General features: G+C 43.1%; 1 protein-coding gene across 1 annotated transcript in view; it reads right to left on the minus strand.

Moving 5' to 3' along the window:
* The window catches only part of cblb (Cbl proto-oncogene B, E3 ubiquitin protein ligase), a 201,502-nt gene that overhangs the window by 48,644 nt on the left and 133,395 nt on the right, over positions 1-19,463 (minus strand). Inside the window, exon 11 of the mRNA XM_039006030.1 lies at positions 1,424-1,612. Within this exon, the coding sequence (XP_038861958.1) occupies positions 1,424-1,612 (189 nt within the window). The remainder of the gene's footprint in view (positions 1-1,423; positions 1,613-19,463) is intronic.

The raw sequence follows: 19,463 nt of genomic DNA on the forward strand, positions 1-19,463 counted from the left end.
ATTCGGTTGACCGTTTTATGTGTGGATTAATTGTCGGAGTAGAGGACCTTGTGCATTTCAGATAAAATAACAACTCAATGTTTATATCCCAGGACAAATTAGCTAGCAACAGCAAGCTAGCTAAATAGGACAAATTAGCTAGCACGTGCAAGCTAGCTAGCTAAATTGCCATACATGTTTAGTGCTTTTCAACCTGTCCCCAAATTAATGTAATTGGTTCAGAGTTTGCTTTGATATTTTAACCTGCGTGTCGTGATCGCGTTTGATGTGGGGGGAAAAAACAAATGTATGCATGATGGCGCACGCGCCCTGCCGGTTTGGGTTCCGTGTAATGCTCTCCTGTCTGGTCTACCCAAGAAAGCCATTGGTCAACTACAAAACATACAGAATGCTGCAACACGGGTACTGACCAAGACTACCAGAGAACCTGAGGGGGACCGAAACTGTGGACATTTTTAAAAGAAATCTTAAAACAAAACTTTTTAGCGATGTTTTTGTTAGGGTGCTTTTTTTGTCTTTCAGTTTTTATTGTTATTCTTTTGTTTTTTGTGTAGTAAATATTTAAGTTTTGTTATTTATGTATTTTCCTGTGAAGCGTATTGCGTTGCATTCATTTCTGAAATGTGCTCTATAAATAAAGCTTGATTTCAAGTGTTTTAAAAAGTATAAAACACTGAAGCACTGTATCGTCAGTCCAAACTTTCCGGTTCCTACTTTCTGGTCGAATTCTGTTGATAGAGTGAGCTCAAAAGTGAGCCAAAATAGTTTGGGTCAGCACAATAGTATAAAATGGGTGTCGATGTGGAGTGCAAACCTGCAGTTTCAGATTTTCACTGTTCACCCTGTACGTGTGACTATTAAACAATCTGAATCTGAATCAATACCTCTTTGGTGTGCTGAACGAGAAACAATAGATCACACCAAACCCGTTTGAAAGGGGGTTTAGGCTGTACACCCCATAGACATATGGTACATCCTGATGGGTTCTGAGTTCGAAACTTGAAAATATGAAGTATCCTTATTAATGTCACTGAGGGAGAGAGGGGAATGTAGAACGTTTACATTCTGTCAGGATATATTATTGTTAGCCATCAGGGATCCTATGGGAGGAGAATGGCCACAGTCTGGTACAAGTCAACAGGACAGCCGTGAGTTGGGGAGGAGTGAGGAATTTGGGCAGAGGTCAGCTTAGATGAAGTGAGGAAGAACAGATATCACTAAAGTTCTGTATAGCAAAAGAGGTGTATTGGCTGTTCAGATGTGTAAGGAGAATGCTCAGCATAGGAGAAAGGGTTAAATACCAGTACTTGTGTGAATATGGATCAGCTGTCTGACCCTTTTGGGTGAATAAACTTGGTTTGAGCTTTTATAGTTGTCCGTCGGTTTGTACCCTGTTATTTAGAACCTAACAACCCTGACCCACCTTCGGGGAGCTGGAGGGGCTGGCAGAGGGGGATCGGATGACGCCCTTCTGGATGAGGTCCAGGCGAGGGGGTACGGGGGGCAGGCTGAGGTGCTGGATGCTGAGGGCCTCAGCATGGGCTTTCCTCCTCTGGGCCACCGGGGAGGAGTTTGGCGACATCACGGGGGAGTTCTGCTGTTCGGCACACTGCTGATATGGAAAGAACAAAACAACAAGTTCAGGTTTTTAAGAATACCCATGTGGCAGTCATAGACACTGAAATACATGGATGTAACATTTCTAACTGGGTTTCCGTTAGCCGGATTTTGGCCTATAAGAATTATGAAAAGCAGATAAAAAAAAACTGCCGCTGGCCAATTGTCCAAAAAATAAGAAGGAAAAATCTTGTTACAAAATCTGTTTTTTTTGTTGCCTATTCATCGATGGAAATACATTTGACCGGTCATGCTTATCGGTCTATAGGTTAATTTGCATCATTTAGTGGAATTAAATTGGTACGTGTGTATTTTCGTTAGTTGTTATGTTTATCACATGTGCACGAGAGCTCCTGCTACAGCTTCTCAAACAGCTCATTGGTTGCTGCTGGAGTGAAACGTGCTTTATTGCCATCTGTTTTGTCACCAAAGCCCCATATACTACCCACCACTGCGACCTGTATGCTCTCGTTGGCTGGCCCTCGCTACATAATTGTCGCCAAACCCACTGGCTCCCGGACATCTATAAGCCTTTGCTAGGTAAAGCTCCACCTTATCTCAGCTCACTGGTCACCATAGCAACACCCAACCGTAGCACGCGCTCCAGCAGGTATATTTCACTGGTCATCCCCAAAGCCAACACTTCCTTTGGCCGCCTTTCCTTCCAGTTCTCTGCTGCCAATGACTGGAACGAATTACAAAAATCACTGAAGCTGGAGACTTAGATCTCCCTCTCTAACTTTAAGCTTCAGCTGTCAGAGCAGCTTACCGATCACTGTACCTGTACACAGCCAATCTGTAAATCGCACACCTATCACTCCAGTGTTAATGCTAAATTGTAATTACTTCGCCACTATGGCCTATTTATTGCCTTACATCCCTAATCTTCTACATTTGCACACACTGTACATAGATTTTTCTATTGTGTTATTGACTCCCACATTTGTTTATGTGTAACTCTGTGTTGTTGTTTTTGCCGCACTGCTTTGCTTTATCTTGGCCAGGTCGCAGTTGTAAATGAGAACTTGTTCTCTACTGGCCTACCTGGTTAAATAAAGGTGAAATTTTAAAATATTATGCCAAGCGTGTGCAAAGCTGTCATCAAGGCAAAGGGTGGCTACTTTGAAGAAACTCAAATCTAAAATATATTTTGATTTGTTTAACACTTTTTTGGTTACTACATGATTCCATATGTGTTATTTCATAGTTGTGATGTCTTCACTATTACTCTACAATGTAGAAAACAGTAAAAATAAAGAAAGACCCTGGATTGAGTAAGTGTTTCCAAACTTTTGACTGGTACTGTAAGTGCTGAGGCAAACTCGGCATTCCGGGGTTGGACGACACTTACTCTTTGGCTAATCAGCAAACTGTAACATTAGCCACTTAATCACCAGAGTCCGTAGCATTGAACAGGATTCATTCTCTTCCTGGCACAGCATGCTGTTTCATGACATGACAAGTACTGTTTTGAATCCTGAAATGTGGCATTTCTGAGATTGCGCTGACTTGACTTTTTTTTAATACCAAAGAGCAATTGAACTGACACTACATTTTTTTTATACCAGACAGCAATTTAACTGACAGAATGCTTAGTAACTCATCATAGTTTGACCAGACCTGCATAAAAAAAACACAAAATACAACTATCCTCTTCTGTGATTCTGACACACAAGTTCAACGTCCTGCATATTTAGTTAGTAGATACGTAGATAAAATGGCAGTAGTCCATTTCATTAATCGCTGGGTAATTCTACTTGACAGCTAGTGAGTTAAGGTGCGTGAGCACTGAGGCCATAGTCACACTTTGTCCAAGATCACACTTTTAGACCGTTTCACATTGGCGATAGCAAAGGGCCATTTTCTAGAGGTTCTCGAGAGTTATCGATTCTCGAGAGACAATACTTTTGTGTAAACTTGCGAAATTATCACGTCTCGAGTGCCCCCCTCCAGTGTAAAAAATAATTGTGTCAAACGCAATACTCCTACAGTATAAATGGTAATAGTAGAGCAATTTTTTTGAAATGGCTAAAAATTGTTTTACCTGAAAGTGCAGTAACAGCCTGTTACATTCTGAAATTGTCACAGTAGCTGCTGTCAGAAGGCTGCACTGAGCCACGTAAAAAACTTTGGAAGCCCATATTCCTCCACCATTTTTTTAAACGTTGATACTATCTAAAAATGTTTAGCTACGTAAGTCAAAATGCTGAGATAGTAAATCATACAAATATAATGTTTTTTCATTTCTAACATTGTCTGGTAATTACAGAGGTGGCACAACAAGTCCCAGAGTGGTGGGGGGAAATGTTTATCCTGGGGCCCAGAGTTTTTCCTTATCTGGTAGCCTAACCTAACCAAGTAAAACTCCAAGTATGCCATAGGAATAAATCACCTGTAAAAAACTGTTTTATACAGGCTATGATGGGATCAGAATTGTTCTAATGGTTAAAAAAAAAATCATGGAATGGATGAAAACATTAAAATCCTGTCAAACAAATCACGAGGCGACTCAGTCTAAACAACTTTACTTTGTCCCTCTTTCCAACGCTTCTGTGTCAATATTTTTTATTAAACCAAGTCAATTGTGGTGGGGCAAATGCCGGCATGCCACACGTTTGCCGGTGGCCCTGCTGTGCTGATTACTTTTACCCTAATACAGTTAAGTGACTTTTGTGAAGGCTTAGCTACCGCAGGCCTATGAAGGCAGTGCATACTGGCACTCCAACTGACTGATAGTTGAACTTAGCCTCCTTCTGTACGCCTATATCTGTACAGCAGAAGTAGCCTATCTGACAAGTCTAAAGAAATCCATGTCGATGTCGGGAACACGGCGCCAGCATATCTCTATCTTTCATTCGGTCTCTCTAGGGCTAGGACAATTACATTTTATTTTTATATGAGTATCATTCAGTGGACGCCTAGGCCTATAGGCCTACATGCATTCAATGTTCTGATGCATTTAGCGATCAAATCTCTGACAGCTGAACCATGAGGTAGAAAATGATTGTTTTAGGAAAGTAAAAACCAATAAAACAATATTGTTGTTAATATGCTACACATCGAAACAGTGTTTTTTTAATGTATTATAGGCAGTTTTTAAGGACATGAAACTGTGGAACATTTGGCTAATATCACTTGTTTATTGATGGCACTGGCAGCACCCAGTTAGAGGTTTCTTTCTCTCTTTCTTTCTACTCTCGGATCTGAACCAGCCACAGGTCTTTTTGGGTCCTTTTCGGAACGGGTCTGACTGTCCTCAGGTCCATTCGGTACGTGTCTGTTTTTTATTTTATTTATGCTCATCAGGTCGGGTGGGAAAGCCACGGATCCATTTTGGAACAGTTCCAACTTTTTGTACCCATGAAGACCTTTACTGTGAGGCAAGAACAGAGTCTTGCATGAAAGCCACTGTTGTTCCGGATGACTGTGTGATCTCGCTCTCGGTGTGAGTAAAACTTTTAAACAGGTCAACACTCACAATGTCGCCGGGCCAGACCGAATACCAGTGCGCATTCTCAAAGCATGTCCAGACCAGCTGGTAAGTGTCTTCTCTGACATTTTTCATCTCTCTTTGTCCCAGTCTGTAATCCCAACATGTTTCAAGCTAACCAACATTGTCCCTGTTCCCAAGAACTCCAAGGTAACCTGCCTAAATCACTATCCCCCTGTAGTTGAACACCTCCCTCTGCAAATAGATCCTGGACTTCCTGACGGGCCGGCCCTAGGTGGTGAGGGTAGGCACACCACCCCCGCTACGCTGACCCACAACACGGGGGCCCCTCAAGGTGTGTGCTTAGTACTCCCTGTCGACCCACGACTGCGTAGCCATGCACGACTCCAAAACCATCATCAAGTTTGCTGACAACACAACGGTGGTAGGCCTGATTATCGACGGCGATGAGACAGCCTACAGGGAGGAGGTGTCGTGGAAATTGCAAGATTATGTTATAATGCTTGTATTGTATTATAATGGTTGTTTTATTCTACAGAATAGAGTATTCTGTTAAATATTGTGTGTGTGTTTTACTGAGGAGGGCCTCTATGAGATAGCACTGACAGAGGAGATTTACGATGTCTTTGGGTAATAAAGCCTAAAGAACATTCCAGAGAACATGAGCTAATGGTTCTGTTCTATACCGTACCAGGGAGAGACGGTTCTCTTTTGGAGTAGGAGGGCCAGACACTGGTCTTTATGAAAACTATTGACACAGCAGTAACTGTCTGCTATGTTTTATAGATATCTTTCATACAAATCTTAACCTTGTGACCATTCTATGTATCTGTTCTTTGTCATATAGATTGAGAGGGGTGTATCTTGGCTATAAAATATCTTTGTACTTTTGTGTTGTCACTTTCAGTGGTTCATTAGAAATGGCGCATCATTGAAAGTCAAAGTGCTATTGCAAAGCTCTTATTATTAAAGATGTCGTTTAAGTATAACTCTGACTGGTGTGTGAAGTTTGTAACTCTCCTCATTTGGTAAGCAGAAATTAGCCACCACAGAGGTCAGAGACTTAGCAGTGTGTTACAAGGACAACAACCTCGCGCTCAACGTCAGTAAGACCAAGGAGCTGATCGTGGACTACAGGAAAAAGAGGGGAGAGCTACATTGATGAGGCGGTAGTGGAGCAGGTACAGAGCTTCAAGTTCCTTGGCGTCCACATCATTAAGGACTTAACATGGTCCACACACACCTGCACAGTAGTGAAGAGGGCACGACAGCTCCTCTTCCCCCTCAGGAAGCTGAAAGGATTTGGCATGGTCCCTCTTATCCACGAAAAGCTCTACAACTGCACCATCGAGAGCTTCTTGACTGGCCGCATCACCACCTGGTTTGGCAAATGCACCTCCCTCAACCGCAAAGCGCTACTGAGGGTGGTGCGGACAGTCCAGTACGTCACTCTGGCCGAGCTCCCTGCCATCCAGGACTTCCATATCATGCGTGTCAAAAGAAGGCCCCAAAAAATTGCCGAAGACTCCAGCCACCCAAGCCATAGACTGTTCATTCTGCTACCATCCGGCAAACTGTCTCGGCCGTCGTAAGGAGGAGACCAAGGCGCAGCGTGGTAAGCGTACATTCTTCTTTATTAAAAGAACGAACACTGAACAAACGAACAAAATAACAAAACGAACCGTGAAGCTAATATGGATAGTGCAGACAGGCAACTAAACATAGATCAAGAACCCACAAAACCAAAAGGGAAAATGGCAACCTAAATATGATCCCCAATCAGAGATAACGATAAACAGCTGCCTCTGATTGGGAATCAATTCAGGCCACCATAGACCTACATATACCTAGACTACCAAAACCCCTAGACATACAACAAACCCTAGACAATACAAAACCAGCATACCCACCCTAGTCACACCCTGACCTAACCAAAATAATAAAGAAAACATAGATAACTAAGGTCAGGGCGTGACACAAACGGTACTGGAGCATCAGCTCTTGGACCAACAGGTTCCGAGACAGCTTCTACGTCCAAGCCATAAGATAGGCATAAGACTGCTAAATAATTAATTCAATGGTTACCCGGAATATCTGCACGAACCGTATCTTGCACTGACTCAATGCACACTCGCAAGACTTTATATATACACAATACAGTGCCTTCGGAAAGTAATCAGACCACTTGACTTTTTACGCATTTTGTTACATTACAGACTTAACCTAAAATGGATGAGAAAAAAAAACATCAGCAATCTACGCATAATACCCCATAATGACAAAGCGAAAACAGGTTTTGCAAATTTATAATAAAAAAATAGAAATACCTTATTTACATAAGTTTGAGTTTGAGTTTATTTTTTTTTACAGGGACAGTGCACATTAATCAACGTTTCAGTAAAAGTGCCGGTTTTAGCCAGCCGGCTAATTTTCAACCGCAGTCCCTGGGCAGGTTATTAAAAACAATTACAATATAGACAATAGCAACATAGAACAAGACATAGCATACAGACATAGCAACATAGGACAAGCAAGACGTAGCATACAGACAGAGCAACATAGAACAAAAAGCAGTAAGACAAAATTCATAAAAGCAACGAAGTGTTTCCACACCTCACAAGTTACAGACAACAGACATGGAAAGCGGCAACACACAGCTAGGGACCATGTTCACAAATCTGATTGACCTTTAGCCATGTCTTCAAGCATTTTGTGAAAGTGTGATATGTGGTGCAGTTATGTGTGTCTGATGGCAGTGTATTCCAGACATGGGAAGCTCTCACAGAGAAAGCGGATTTACTAAAGGTGCTTTTCCTTAGGGGAACTATACAGTCACCTCTCATGGCAGACCTTGTAGATCTGCTGCCATATGTTTGGGTTTTCTGTTTAACAAAAGTACTGAGTGGAGGGGGAGCCAAGCCATTTAGGATCTTGAATACAAGACATGCGTCGGTGTATTGCACAAGATTTTCCCAACTCAGGAGCTCATGCTTTCTGAGGATGTGACAGTGATGATGGCTATTGGGCTTCCTATCAAGCACTTTGAGAGCCTGTTTGTAGACAGACTGAATAGGTCTTACTGTTGTACAGCAAGCTTGGGCCCAACTAGTCAAGCAGTATGTTAAGTGGGGGAGTATCATAGATTTGAAGTACAGTTTTGCTACCTCTGTAGTCAAACAATTTCGTATAAATCGGAAATTAGCTAGGTTGAATTTGGTTATTTGAATTACCTTTTTCACATGCTTTTTAAAAGAGAGGTTGGAATCAAGTATGATGCCAAGGTACTTAAAATCAGATACCACCTGGAGCTTCTCCCCTGACACATAGACATCTGGCTCAGTAGCATCTGTTGCCCTCTTTGTGAAGAACATGCAAACAGTTTTTTTCACATTGAGATGCAAACACGAGTCACTGAGCCACTTTGTAACCTGGACCATTACAGTAGTGAGTTCTTGTGCAGCTTGTTGTTTGCTCTTTGCATGCACATATATCACTGTATCATCTGCATACATTTGAACTTCAGACCCAGTACAGACAGAAGGCAGATCATTAATGTACAGGCTGAACAGGAGGGGCCCCAGTATTGACCCTTGGGGCACACCCACATCATAGCTAAGAGTGGGCGACAGCTCATTGCTCACTCTGACACACTGAGTTCTGCCTGATTTCATCCATCTCAAGGCATCGGGGGAAAAGTTGAACTTGGACAATTTTGTGATGAGAATCTCATGGTTAACAGTATCAAAAGCCTTCCTTAGGTCCAGAAACACAGCCCCAACAACGCCCCCTTTGTCCATCTTGGACTTCACATTTTCCAGAAGAAAGCAGTTGGCCGTTTCTGTGGAGTGTTTCGCTCTGAAGCCAAACTGCATGGAGTGTAATGTGAAGGGGCTGTTGTTGAGGTGGGCAATCAGTTGTTCTGCTACACACTTTTCAACAACCTTTGACACCACAGGTAGTATACTAATGGGCCTGTAGTTACTCACGTCAGCAGGGTCGCCTGATTTAAAGATGGCCGTTATTATGGCCGACTTCCATACCCTTGGAAACACCCCGAGACCAATAGATGTGTTGGTGACCTTAGTAATGGGGCCAATGAGTGACTCTTTGTAGTTTATAAGAAAGGTAGAGTCCATCCCAAACACATCTTTGGCTTTAGAGTTCTTTAGTGAGCTAATCACCTTGTCCACCTTTGACTCAGAAACCTCCCTTATGATGAAGACAGGTTGAGCATCATTTACTAGCACTGAGCCCAAGAAACCAGTGGAGGGGTTCTGTGTCAGTACCCTGACAGAGTCAATAAAGTAGGAATTGAAGGCTATTGCTATTTCGACTGCATCCTGTGTTAGATTGTTATTCACCATGATTTCTAGTCTTTTTGCAGTGTTACTATGGTCTTTCCCTGTTAACTTTTTTAGATTCTCCCAGATCAGTTTAGAATTTCCCTTTGCTTCACCAATTATGTTAATAAAAAAAGTTTGCCTTGGCCTTTCTGATTTCTTTCATCACCTTATTTCTCAACATGGTAAACCTACGTCTGTCATGCTCTAATTTGGATCTTAGGGCTATTTTTAGATAATAATCTCGTTCCTTCATCAATTTCCAGATTTCTCCATTTAGCCAAGGAAGAGTGCTCTTTTGGCCAGGTTTGGATTTGATTTTCTTTAGGAAACCATTTAATGTAGTCTGGATTGTGGATAGAAAAACTTGACTATCAGCTTCCACGTCTGCATAGGACAAGAGATCATTCCAGTTAATTCCCTTAATTGCGTTTTCAAAATAGCTTAATTCACTCTTAGGTATTCTTAGTTGATCAGGCTTTCTAGAGGTTAAACCTGCTCTTAGACAGCTTTCTGGCTATAAGTGTCAGATTATGATCAGATAGCCCAGTAACCATATTGAATGATTTAGTCACTCTCTCTGGTATATTACTGAACACCAAATCAATCTGTGTTTTAGAGCAACAAGTCACCCTGGTTGGCCCTTTAACTAGCTGTGTAAGGTCAAAGGTATTAGTGATCCGTTTGAGGGTTTTCCTACAACACTTGTCTTCATAATTAATGTTAAAATCTCCCATTAAGATGACCTCTTTCCCAAAATCACATTCCCTAAGCATGTTATTAAACTGATCAAAAAACACACTTTTGGTGGAAGGTGGCCTATACATTCCAATGAGGGTAAAAGACATTTGGGGAGACAGTGTAATGTTCAGGCCAATACATTCTAGTTCATTATCACATGACCACTCAATTTGTTTACGTCGGATATGTTCTTTAATGTAAATCATCACACCCCCTCCTCTTCCTTCAGTCCTGTCTCTCCTGAAAACATTGTAGCCAGGCACAATCAAAGCAGCAGATGGAGAGTTTTTATGGAGCCATGTCTCTGAGAGGCAGAGAAAGTCAAGGTTGGAGTCTGTGAGTAGATGTTGAATTTGATCACTTTTTGGAATGACACTACGAATGTTCAAGTGCCCCCCTAGTAGTCCCTTGGGCTTAGCTCGTGGGTCCCAGATGACTCGAGAGTGATTGACACATTGAAAAAAGTTAAATTTTCTGTGTTTTCTGACGGCTGGGTTTAGGCCGTTTTGTTTCGTTTTGATTAGGGGCAGTTCGGTAGCGCAATTAACAATCCCTCCCGCCTGCACTGGATGCGGGGAACTAATTAAAACAGCTTGCGTACCAGAAGCAGAGTCAGGGATCGCATATAGCGACTTTGGTATGTTTGAAGAGTCAAAATCTATCCTGGAGCCGGGTGAGTCGAGAGAAACCATAGGACCATAGCACTCACCCACTTCCACAGCGGCGACGATCAGTGGACGAGGCCATCCACCGCTTTCCACTCCGGTGCGTATCGCTGGCTCGGTGATGTTGGGCCCAGGATTGAGTTGCACATCCCCGGAGAGCAGGAGGGTAGTGAACAGGTAGTTTAACAGTTTCCGATAAATGTTGGACTTGTGTTTGTTGCGCCTAAGCGGTTCAGTAGAATAAGGAGCGAGGTATACTTGGCCATTATTCAGAACATTATGGTATGCTGTGTACTGTCCGCTCCCGTGGAACGGTGAACCAATGTGTTTGGTGTTAATATTCTCTGGTAGTAGATTGATTGTGTCATCCCAGCAAGGACGCACTGAGATTATCAGTAGAACAGCTACATAACTGACAATCATGGCAGAGTACTGGAGATAAAACACATAATTGCGCTTTAACTCTTTGCATGAGTTACTTAGCTGGGGTCGGCGTACACCTGATGGTTTAGATAAAATTACAGCATTCGAATGAGAAGCGGCACCTGCCGCACCACCCTGTCTTCCGTCCGCCATTTTGCCAAGGTGTGGGTTGATGGCGCTCTTTCACCTGTGGATCTCCTTCTCTAGAGGGTTCCAAGTATTCAGACCCTTTGCTACGAGACTCGAAATTGAGCTCAAGTGCATCCTGTTTCCATTGATCATCCTTGAGAGGTTTCTACAACTTAATTGGAGTCCACTTGTGGTAAATTCAATTGATTGTTTTGGAAAGGCACACACCTGTATGTATAAGGTCCCACAGTTGACAGTGCATAAAAACCAAGCCATGAGCTCGAAGGAATTGTCCATAGCGCTCCAAGACAGGATTGTGTCGAGGCACAGATCTGGGGAAGGGTACCAAAAATGTCTGCAGTATTGAAGGTCCCCAAGAACACAGTTGCCTCCATCATTCTTAAATGGAAGAATTTGGAACCACCAAGACTCTTCCTAGAGCTGGCCACCCAGCCAAACTGAGCAATTGTGGGAGAAGGGCCTCGGTCAGGGAGGTGACCAAGAACCAGATGGTCACTCGGACAGAGCTCTAGAGTTCCTCTGTGGAGATTGGAGAACCTTCCAGTAGGACAACCATCTCTGCAGCACTCCACCAATCAGGCCTTTATGGTAGAGTGGCCAGACGGAAGCCACTCCTCAGTAAAAGGCACATGACAGCCCGCTTGGAGTTTGTCAAAAGTCACCAAAACACTCTCAGACCATGAGAAACAAGATTCTCTGGTCCGATGAAACTAATATTAAACACTTTGGCCTGAATGCGAAGCATCACATCTGGAAGAAACCTGGCACCATCCCTACGGTGAAGCATAGTGGTGGCAGCATCATGCTGTGGGGATGTTTTTCAGCGGCAGGGACTGAGAGACTAGTCAGGATTGAGGCAAAGATGAACGGAACAAAGTATAGAGAAATCCTTGATGAAAACCTGCTCCAGAGCGCTCAGGACCTCAGACTGGGAGGCGAAGGTTCACCTTCCAAAAGGACAACGACCCTAAGCACACAGCCAAGACAATGCAGGAGTTATCATGACAGGCGAGACCCAGATGCAGGCAAAGGAGGCAGATGGTTGGAGTCTTACAATATTTATTAATCCAATAGGGTAAGGCAAGAGAATGGTCGTGGACAGGCTAAAGGGTCAAAACCAGTTCAGAGTCCAAAAGGTACTGAAGGGCAGGCAGAATCAAGGTCAGGGCAGGCAGGATGATCAGGCAGGCGGGAAAGTAGTCCAGAGTCAGGCAGCGGTCAAAACCGGGAAGACTATCAAAAAGAGAATAGCGAAAGGAGTAGGGGAAAAACACGCTGGTTGACTTGACTAACATACAAGACAAACTGGCACAGAGAGACAGGAAACACAGGAAAAATACACTGGGGAAAATAAGCGACACCTGGAGGGGGTGGAGACAATCACAGGAACAGGTGAAACAGATCAGGGCGTGACAGGAGTGGCTTCGGGACAAGTCTCTGAATGTCCTTGAGTGGCCTGGACAGAGCCTGGACTTGAACATTTCTGGAGACTTAATACATTTTAGAATTAGGCTGTAACCTAAAAAAATTGGGACTGTATATACACACTCACACACACTACACAGACACTCTCACACAAAACCCACACACACGCTTAGTGACAACACACATAAACACACACACACTGCACAGTGATCTGGTACTGCCTGTATACAGCTCCAATAATCAGTGTCAGAGAAAGGTGCTAAATGGTCAAAGACCCCAGCCACCCCAGCCACCCAAGTCATAGACTGTTCTCTCTGCTACCACAGGGCAAGCGGGTACCGATGCACCAAGTCTGGAACCAACAGGATGCTGAAAAGTTTCTACCCCCAAGCCATAAGACCGCTGAACAGTTAGTTAAATAGCTACCCTGACTATCTGAATTTACTCTTTTTGCACCAACTCGTTTGGGATGGGTGTGTATATAGGCAAGTTGTCGTTGGGATGGGTGTGTATATAGGCAAGTTGTCGTTGGGATGGGTGTGTATATAGGCAAGTTGTCGTTGGGATGGGTGTGTATATAGGCAAGTTGTCGTTGGGATGGGTGTGTATATAGGCAAGTTGTCGTTGGGATGGGTGTGTATATAGGCAAGTTGTCGTTGGGATGGGTGTGTACATAGACAAGTCGTCGTTGGGATGGGTGTGTACATAGACAAGTCGTCGTTGGGATGGGTGTGTATATAGGCAAGTTGTCGTTGGGATGGGTGTGTATATAGGCAAGTTGTCGTTGGGATGGGTGTGTATATAGGCAATTTGTCGTTGGGATGGGTGTGTATATAGGCAATTTGTCGTTGGGATGGGTGTGTACATAGGCAAGTTGTCGTTGGGATGGGTGTGTATATAGGCAAGTTGTCGTTGGGATGGGTGTGTATATAGGCAAGTCGTCGTTGGGATGGGTGTGTATATAGGCAAGTCGTCGTTGGGATGGGTGTGTACATAGACAAGTTGTCGTTGGGATGGGTGTGTATATAGGCAAGTCGTCGTTGGGATGGGTGTGTATATAGGCAAGTTGTCGTTGGGATGGGTGTGTATATAGGCAAGTTGTCGTTGGGATGGGTGTGTACATAGACAAGTCGTCGTTGGGATGGGTGTGTATATAGGCAAGTCGTCGTTGGGATGGGTGTGTATATAGGCAAGTTGTCGTTGGGATGGGTGTGTATATAGGCAATTCGTCATTGGGATGGGTGTGTATATAGGCAATTTGTCGTTGGGATGGGTGTGTATATAGGCAAGTTGTCGTTGGGATGGGTGTGTACATAGGCAAGTTGTCGTTGGGATGGGTGTGTACATAGACAAGTCGTCGTTGGGATGGGTGTGTACATAGACAAGTCGTCGTTGGGATGGGTGTGTACATAGACAAGTCGTCGTTGGGATGGGTGTGTATATAGGCAAGTTGTCGTTGGGATGGGTGTGTATATAGGCAAGTTGTCGTTGGGATGGGTGTGTACATAGACAAGTCGTCGTTGGGATGGGTGTGTATATAGGCAAGTTGTCGTTGGGATGGGTGTGTATATAGGCAAGTCGTCGTTGGGATGGGTGTGTACATAGACAAGTTGTCGTTGGGATGGGTGTGTATATAGGCAAGTTGTCGTTGGGATGGGTGTGTACATAGACAAGTTGTCGTTGGGATGGGTGTGTATATAGGCAAGTTGTCGTTGGGATGGGTGTGTATAAGTCCCACATGTTGCTTAGTCTACACATGTTGCTTACGATGCATGTGACAAATACAATTTCATTTTATACTTATGTATTTTATTCCTGGTGTTACTATTTTAATATGTATAATTATTTTTTAAACTTCTTTCTGCCCCTCTAATCAGGGGAATGGGACCCCAGGTGTGGATTCTCTGACCAAATTCTATCCGTAAAATGTCATTCCTGAAGAACGTGTCTCGACTCCTGAAGTAGTTGTGAAACAAAGATACTGTAAGTCACGCACAAATGGCAGATCGACGGAATGCAGCTCAAGAGACATCTCAGATCGCTACACAGTTGTCTGACTTTAGGTTTGTGGTAGCATTTTATAATAACTCCACGTAATAAAGCATTTATAATGGATGAGTAAATTGCTTATTTATCATTTATTAATCATTACTCCATTCATAAGATGTTTAATATAGATCCTTATAAACCATTTACTAATCATTATTCAAGTATTTTTTGCATGGCCTCATCTAAAGTGTGGGCTATTTATATTTTATGAATAGTGACCAGTGTCATTTCTCACAAAAAGAAGGACAAGCCATTTGTAGCAGTACCTAATGCTCCTTAAGATCTCAAAATAGTGTAAGGGAAAATGTTATGTTTGTGCTTTTCTAATAACCAAGTTGACTGGGTTCATGCAAGTGACTGATTGATTGTGCCTGGGAGGGATCCTCACTATGTGGAGGCCAGGCCATCTGATGCAGCACTACATCACTCTCCTTCTTGGTCAAATAGCCCTTACACAGCCTGGAGGTGTGTTGGGTCATTGTCCTGTTGAAAAACAAATGATAGTCCCTCTAAGCGCTTACCAGATGGGATGACATATCGCTGCAGAATGCTGTGGTAGCCATTCTGGTTAAATGTTCCTTGAATTCTAAATAAATCCCAGACAGTGTCACCAGCAAAACACCCCCACACATCACACCTCCTCCTCCATGCGGAGATCATCCGTTCCCCTACTCTGCGTCTCACAAAGACACGCATATGGAACCAAAAATCTCAAATTTGGACTCATCAGACCAAACAACAGATTTCCAGCGGTCTAATGTCCATTGCTCGTGTTTCTTGGCCCAAGCAAGTCTCTTCTTCTTATTGGTGTCCTTTAGAAGTGATTCTTTGCAGAAATTGAGGGTCCATGAGGGTCTGATTCACGCAGTCTCCTCTGAACAGTGGATGTTGAGATGTGTCTGTTAATTTAACTCTGTGAAGCATTTATTTGGGCCTCAGTTAACTGAGTTGCAGTTAACTCTAATGAACTTATCCTCTGCAGCAGAGGTAACTCTGAGTCTTCCTTTCCTGTGGCGGTCATGAGAGCCAGTTTCATCATAGCGCTTGATGGTTTTTGCAAATGCACTTGAAGACACTTTGAAAGTTCTTGAAATATTCCAGATTGACTGACCATCATGTCTTAAAGTAATGCTGGACTGTTGTTTCTCTTTGCCTATTTGAGCTGTGCTTGCCATAATATGGACTTTGTCTTTTACCAAATATAACATATATATTCTGTCCACCACCACCCATGGTAATAGCATGAGGTGTTATTTTATATGTATAGGAAGTAGCGGCAAGAGAACAGTTGAAGATACATATAGAATGCACCGATAGACAAGCTCCACTGACAATTGTCTGTAGGCATTTATGAGAAGTTTCTACGTGGTCTGAGAACCACTGATAATAGCACAACGTGTTATTGAGCATGAGGTGTTATTGTAGGCATTTAGGAATCGTTGAAGATGCACATGGAGTGGTGTGGATGTGAATACCTATGTTGATTTATAATGTTATATAGTGATTCTGTATGTGAAGATATGAAAGGAGAGAGTACTATTCCTGAGTATGCTGTATAAATAAAACACTACTGTAAATATTTCAACTCCTGTATGAATAGAACACTCGTGTAAAGAAGGAATTTGTAAAGAAGAGTATAATGGTTTACCAGAGATTTGATAAAGTAAATGTTTGTTTTTTTTGTAATAATAATATACAATTTGCACACCCACACGCAGACGTATGTAAGTGGTTGGGATGGGTGTGTACATAGACAAGTCGTCGTTGGGATGGGTGTGTATATAGGCAATTTGTCGTTGGGATGGGTGTGTATATAGGCAATTTGTCGTTGGGATGGGTGTGTATATAGGCAAGTTGTCGTTGGGATGGGTGTGTACATAGACAAGTTGTCGTTGGGATGGGTGAGTATATAGGCAAGTTGTCGTTGGGATGGGTGTGTATATAGGCAAGTTGTCGTTGGGATGGGTGTGTATATAGGCAATTTGTCGTTTGGGATGGGTGAGTATATAGGCAAGTCGTCGTTGGGATGGGTGTGTATATAGACAAGTCGTCATTGGGATGGGTGTGTATATAGGCAAGTTGTCATTGGGATGGGTGCGTATATAGGCAAGTTGTCGTTTGGGATGGGTGAGTATATAGGCAAGTCGTCGTTGGGATGGGTGTGTATATAGACAAGTCGTCGTTGGGATGGGTGTGTATATAGACAAGTCGTCATTGGGATGGGTGTGTATATAGACAAGTCGTCATTGGGATGGGTGTGTATATAGGCAATTTGTCGTTTGGGATGGGTGTGTATATAGGCAATTTGTCGTTTGGGATGGGTGAGTATATAGGCAAGTCGTCGTTGGGATGGGTGTGTATATAGACAAGTCGTCATTGGGATGGGTGTGTATATAGACAAGTCGTCATTGGGATGGGTGCGTATATAGGCAAGTTGTCGTTGGGATGGGTGTGTACATAGACAAGTCGTCGTTGGGATGGGTGTGTATATAGGCAAGTCGTCGTTGGGATGGGTGTGTATATAGGCAAGTTGTCGTTGGGATGGGTGTGTATATAGGCAATTCGTCATTGGGATGGGTGTGTATATAGGCAATTTGTCGTTGGGATGGGTGTGTATATAGGCAAGTTGTCGTTGGGATGGGTGTGTACATAGGCAAGTTGTCGTTGGGATGGGTGTGTACATAGACAAGTCGTCGTTGGGATGGGTGTGTACATAGACAAGTCGTCGTTGGGATGGGTGTGTACATAGACAAGTCGTCGTTGGGATGGGTGTGTATATAGGCAAGTTGTCGTTGGGATGGGTGTGTATATAGGCAAGTTGTCGTTGGGATGGGTGTGTATATAGACAAGTCGTCGTTGGGATGGGTGTGTATATAGGCAAGTTGTCGTTGGGATAGGTGTGTATATAGGCAAGTTGTCGTTGGGATGGGTGTGTATATAGGCAAGTTGTCGTTGGGATGGGTGTGTACATAGACAAGTTGTCGTTGGGATGGGTGAGTATATAGGCAAGTTGTCGTTGGGATGGGTGTGTATATAGGCAAGTTGTCGTTGGGATGGGTGTGTATATAGGCAAGTTGTCGTTGGGATGGGTGTGTATATAGGCAAGTTGTCGTTGGGATGGGTGTGTACATAGACAAGTTGTCGTTGGGATGGGTGTGTATATAGGCAAGTTGTCGTTGGGATGGGTGTGTATAAGTCCCACATGTTGCTTAGTCTACACATGTTGCTTACGATGCATGTGACAAATACAATTTCATTTTATACTTATGTATTTTATTCCTGGTGTTACTATTTTAATATGTATCATTATTTTTTAAACTTCTTTCTGTCCCTCTAATCAGGGGAATGGGACCCCAGGTGTGGATTCTCTGACCAAATTCTATCCGTAAAATGTCATTCCTGAAGAACGTGTCTCGACTCCTGAAGTAGTTGTGAAACAAAGATACTGTAAGTCACGCACAAATGGCAGATCGACGGAATGCAGCTCAAGAGACATCTCAGATCGCTACACAGTTGTCTGACTTTAGGTTTGTGGTAGCATTTTATAATAACTCCACGTAATAAAGCATTTATAATGGATGAGTAAATTGCTTATTTATCATTTATTAATCATTACTCCATTCATAAGATGTTTAATATAGATCCTTATAAACCATTTACTAATCATTATTCAAGTATTTTTTGCATGGCCTCATCTAAAGTGTGGGCTATTTATATTTTATGAATAGTGACCAGTGTCATTTCTCACAAAAAGAAGGACAAGCCATTTGTAGCAGTACCTAATGCTCCTTAAGATCTCAAAATAGTGTAAGGGAAAATGTTATGTTTGTGCTTTTCTAATAACCAAGTTGACTGGGTTCATGCAAGTGACTGATTGATTGTGCCTGGGAGGGATCCTCACTATGTGGAGGCCAGGCCATCTGATGCAGCACTACATCACTCTCCTTCTTGGTCAAATAGCCCTTACACAGCCTGGAGGTGTGTTGGGTCATTGTCCTGTTGAAAAACAAATGATAGTCCCTCTAAGCGCTTACCAGATGGGATGACATATCGCTGCAGAATGCTGTGGTAGCCATTCTGGTTAAATGTTCCTTGAATTCTAAATAAATCCCAGACAGTGTCACCAGCAAAACACCCCCACACATCACACCTCCTCCTCCATGCGGAGATCATCCGTTCCCCTACTCTGCATCTCACAAAGACACGCATATGGAACCAAAAATCTCAAATTTGGACTCATCAGACCAAACAACAGATTTCCAGCGGTCTAATGTCCATTGCTCGTGTTTCTTGGCCCAAGCAAGTCTCTTCTTCTTATTGGTGTCCTTTAGAAGTGGATTCTTTGCAGAAATTGAGGGTCCATGAGGGTCTGATTCACGCAGTCTCCTCTGAACAGTGGATGTTGAGATGTGTCTGTTAATTTAACTCTGTGAAGCATTTATTTGGGCCTCAGTTAACTGAGTTGCAGTTAACTCTAATGAACTTATCCTCTGCAGCAGAGGTAACTCTGAGTCTTCCTTTCCTGTGGCGGTCATGAGAGCCAGTTTCATCATAGCGCTTGATGGTTTTTGCAAATGCACTTGAAGACACTTTGAAAGTTCT

The sequence above is a fragment of the Salvelinus namaycush genome, chromosome 12 (assembly GCF_016432855.1).
Source record: "Salvelinus namaycush isolate Seneca chromosome 12, SaNama_1.0, whole genome shotgun sequence".
Classification (NCBI taxonomy): Eukaryota; Metazoa; Chordata; class Actinopteri; order Salmoniformes; family Salmonidae; genus Salvelinus; species Salvelinus namaycush.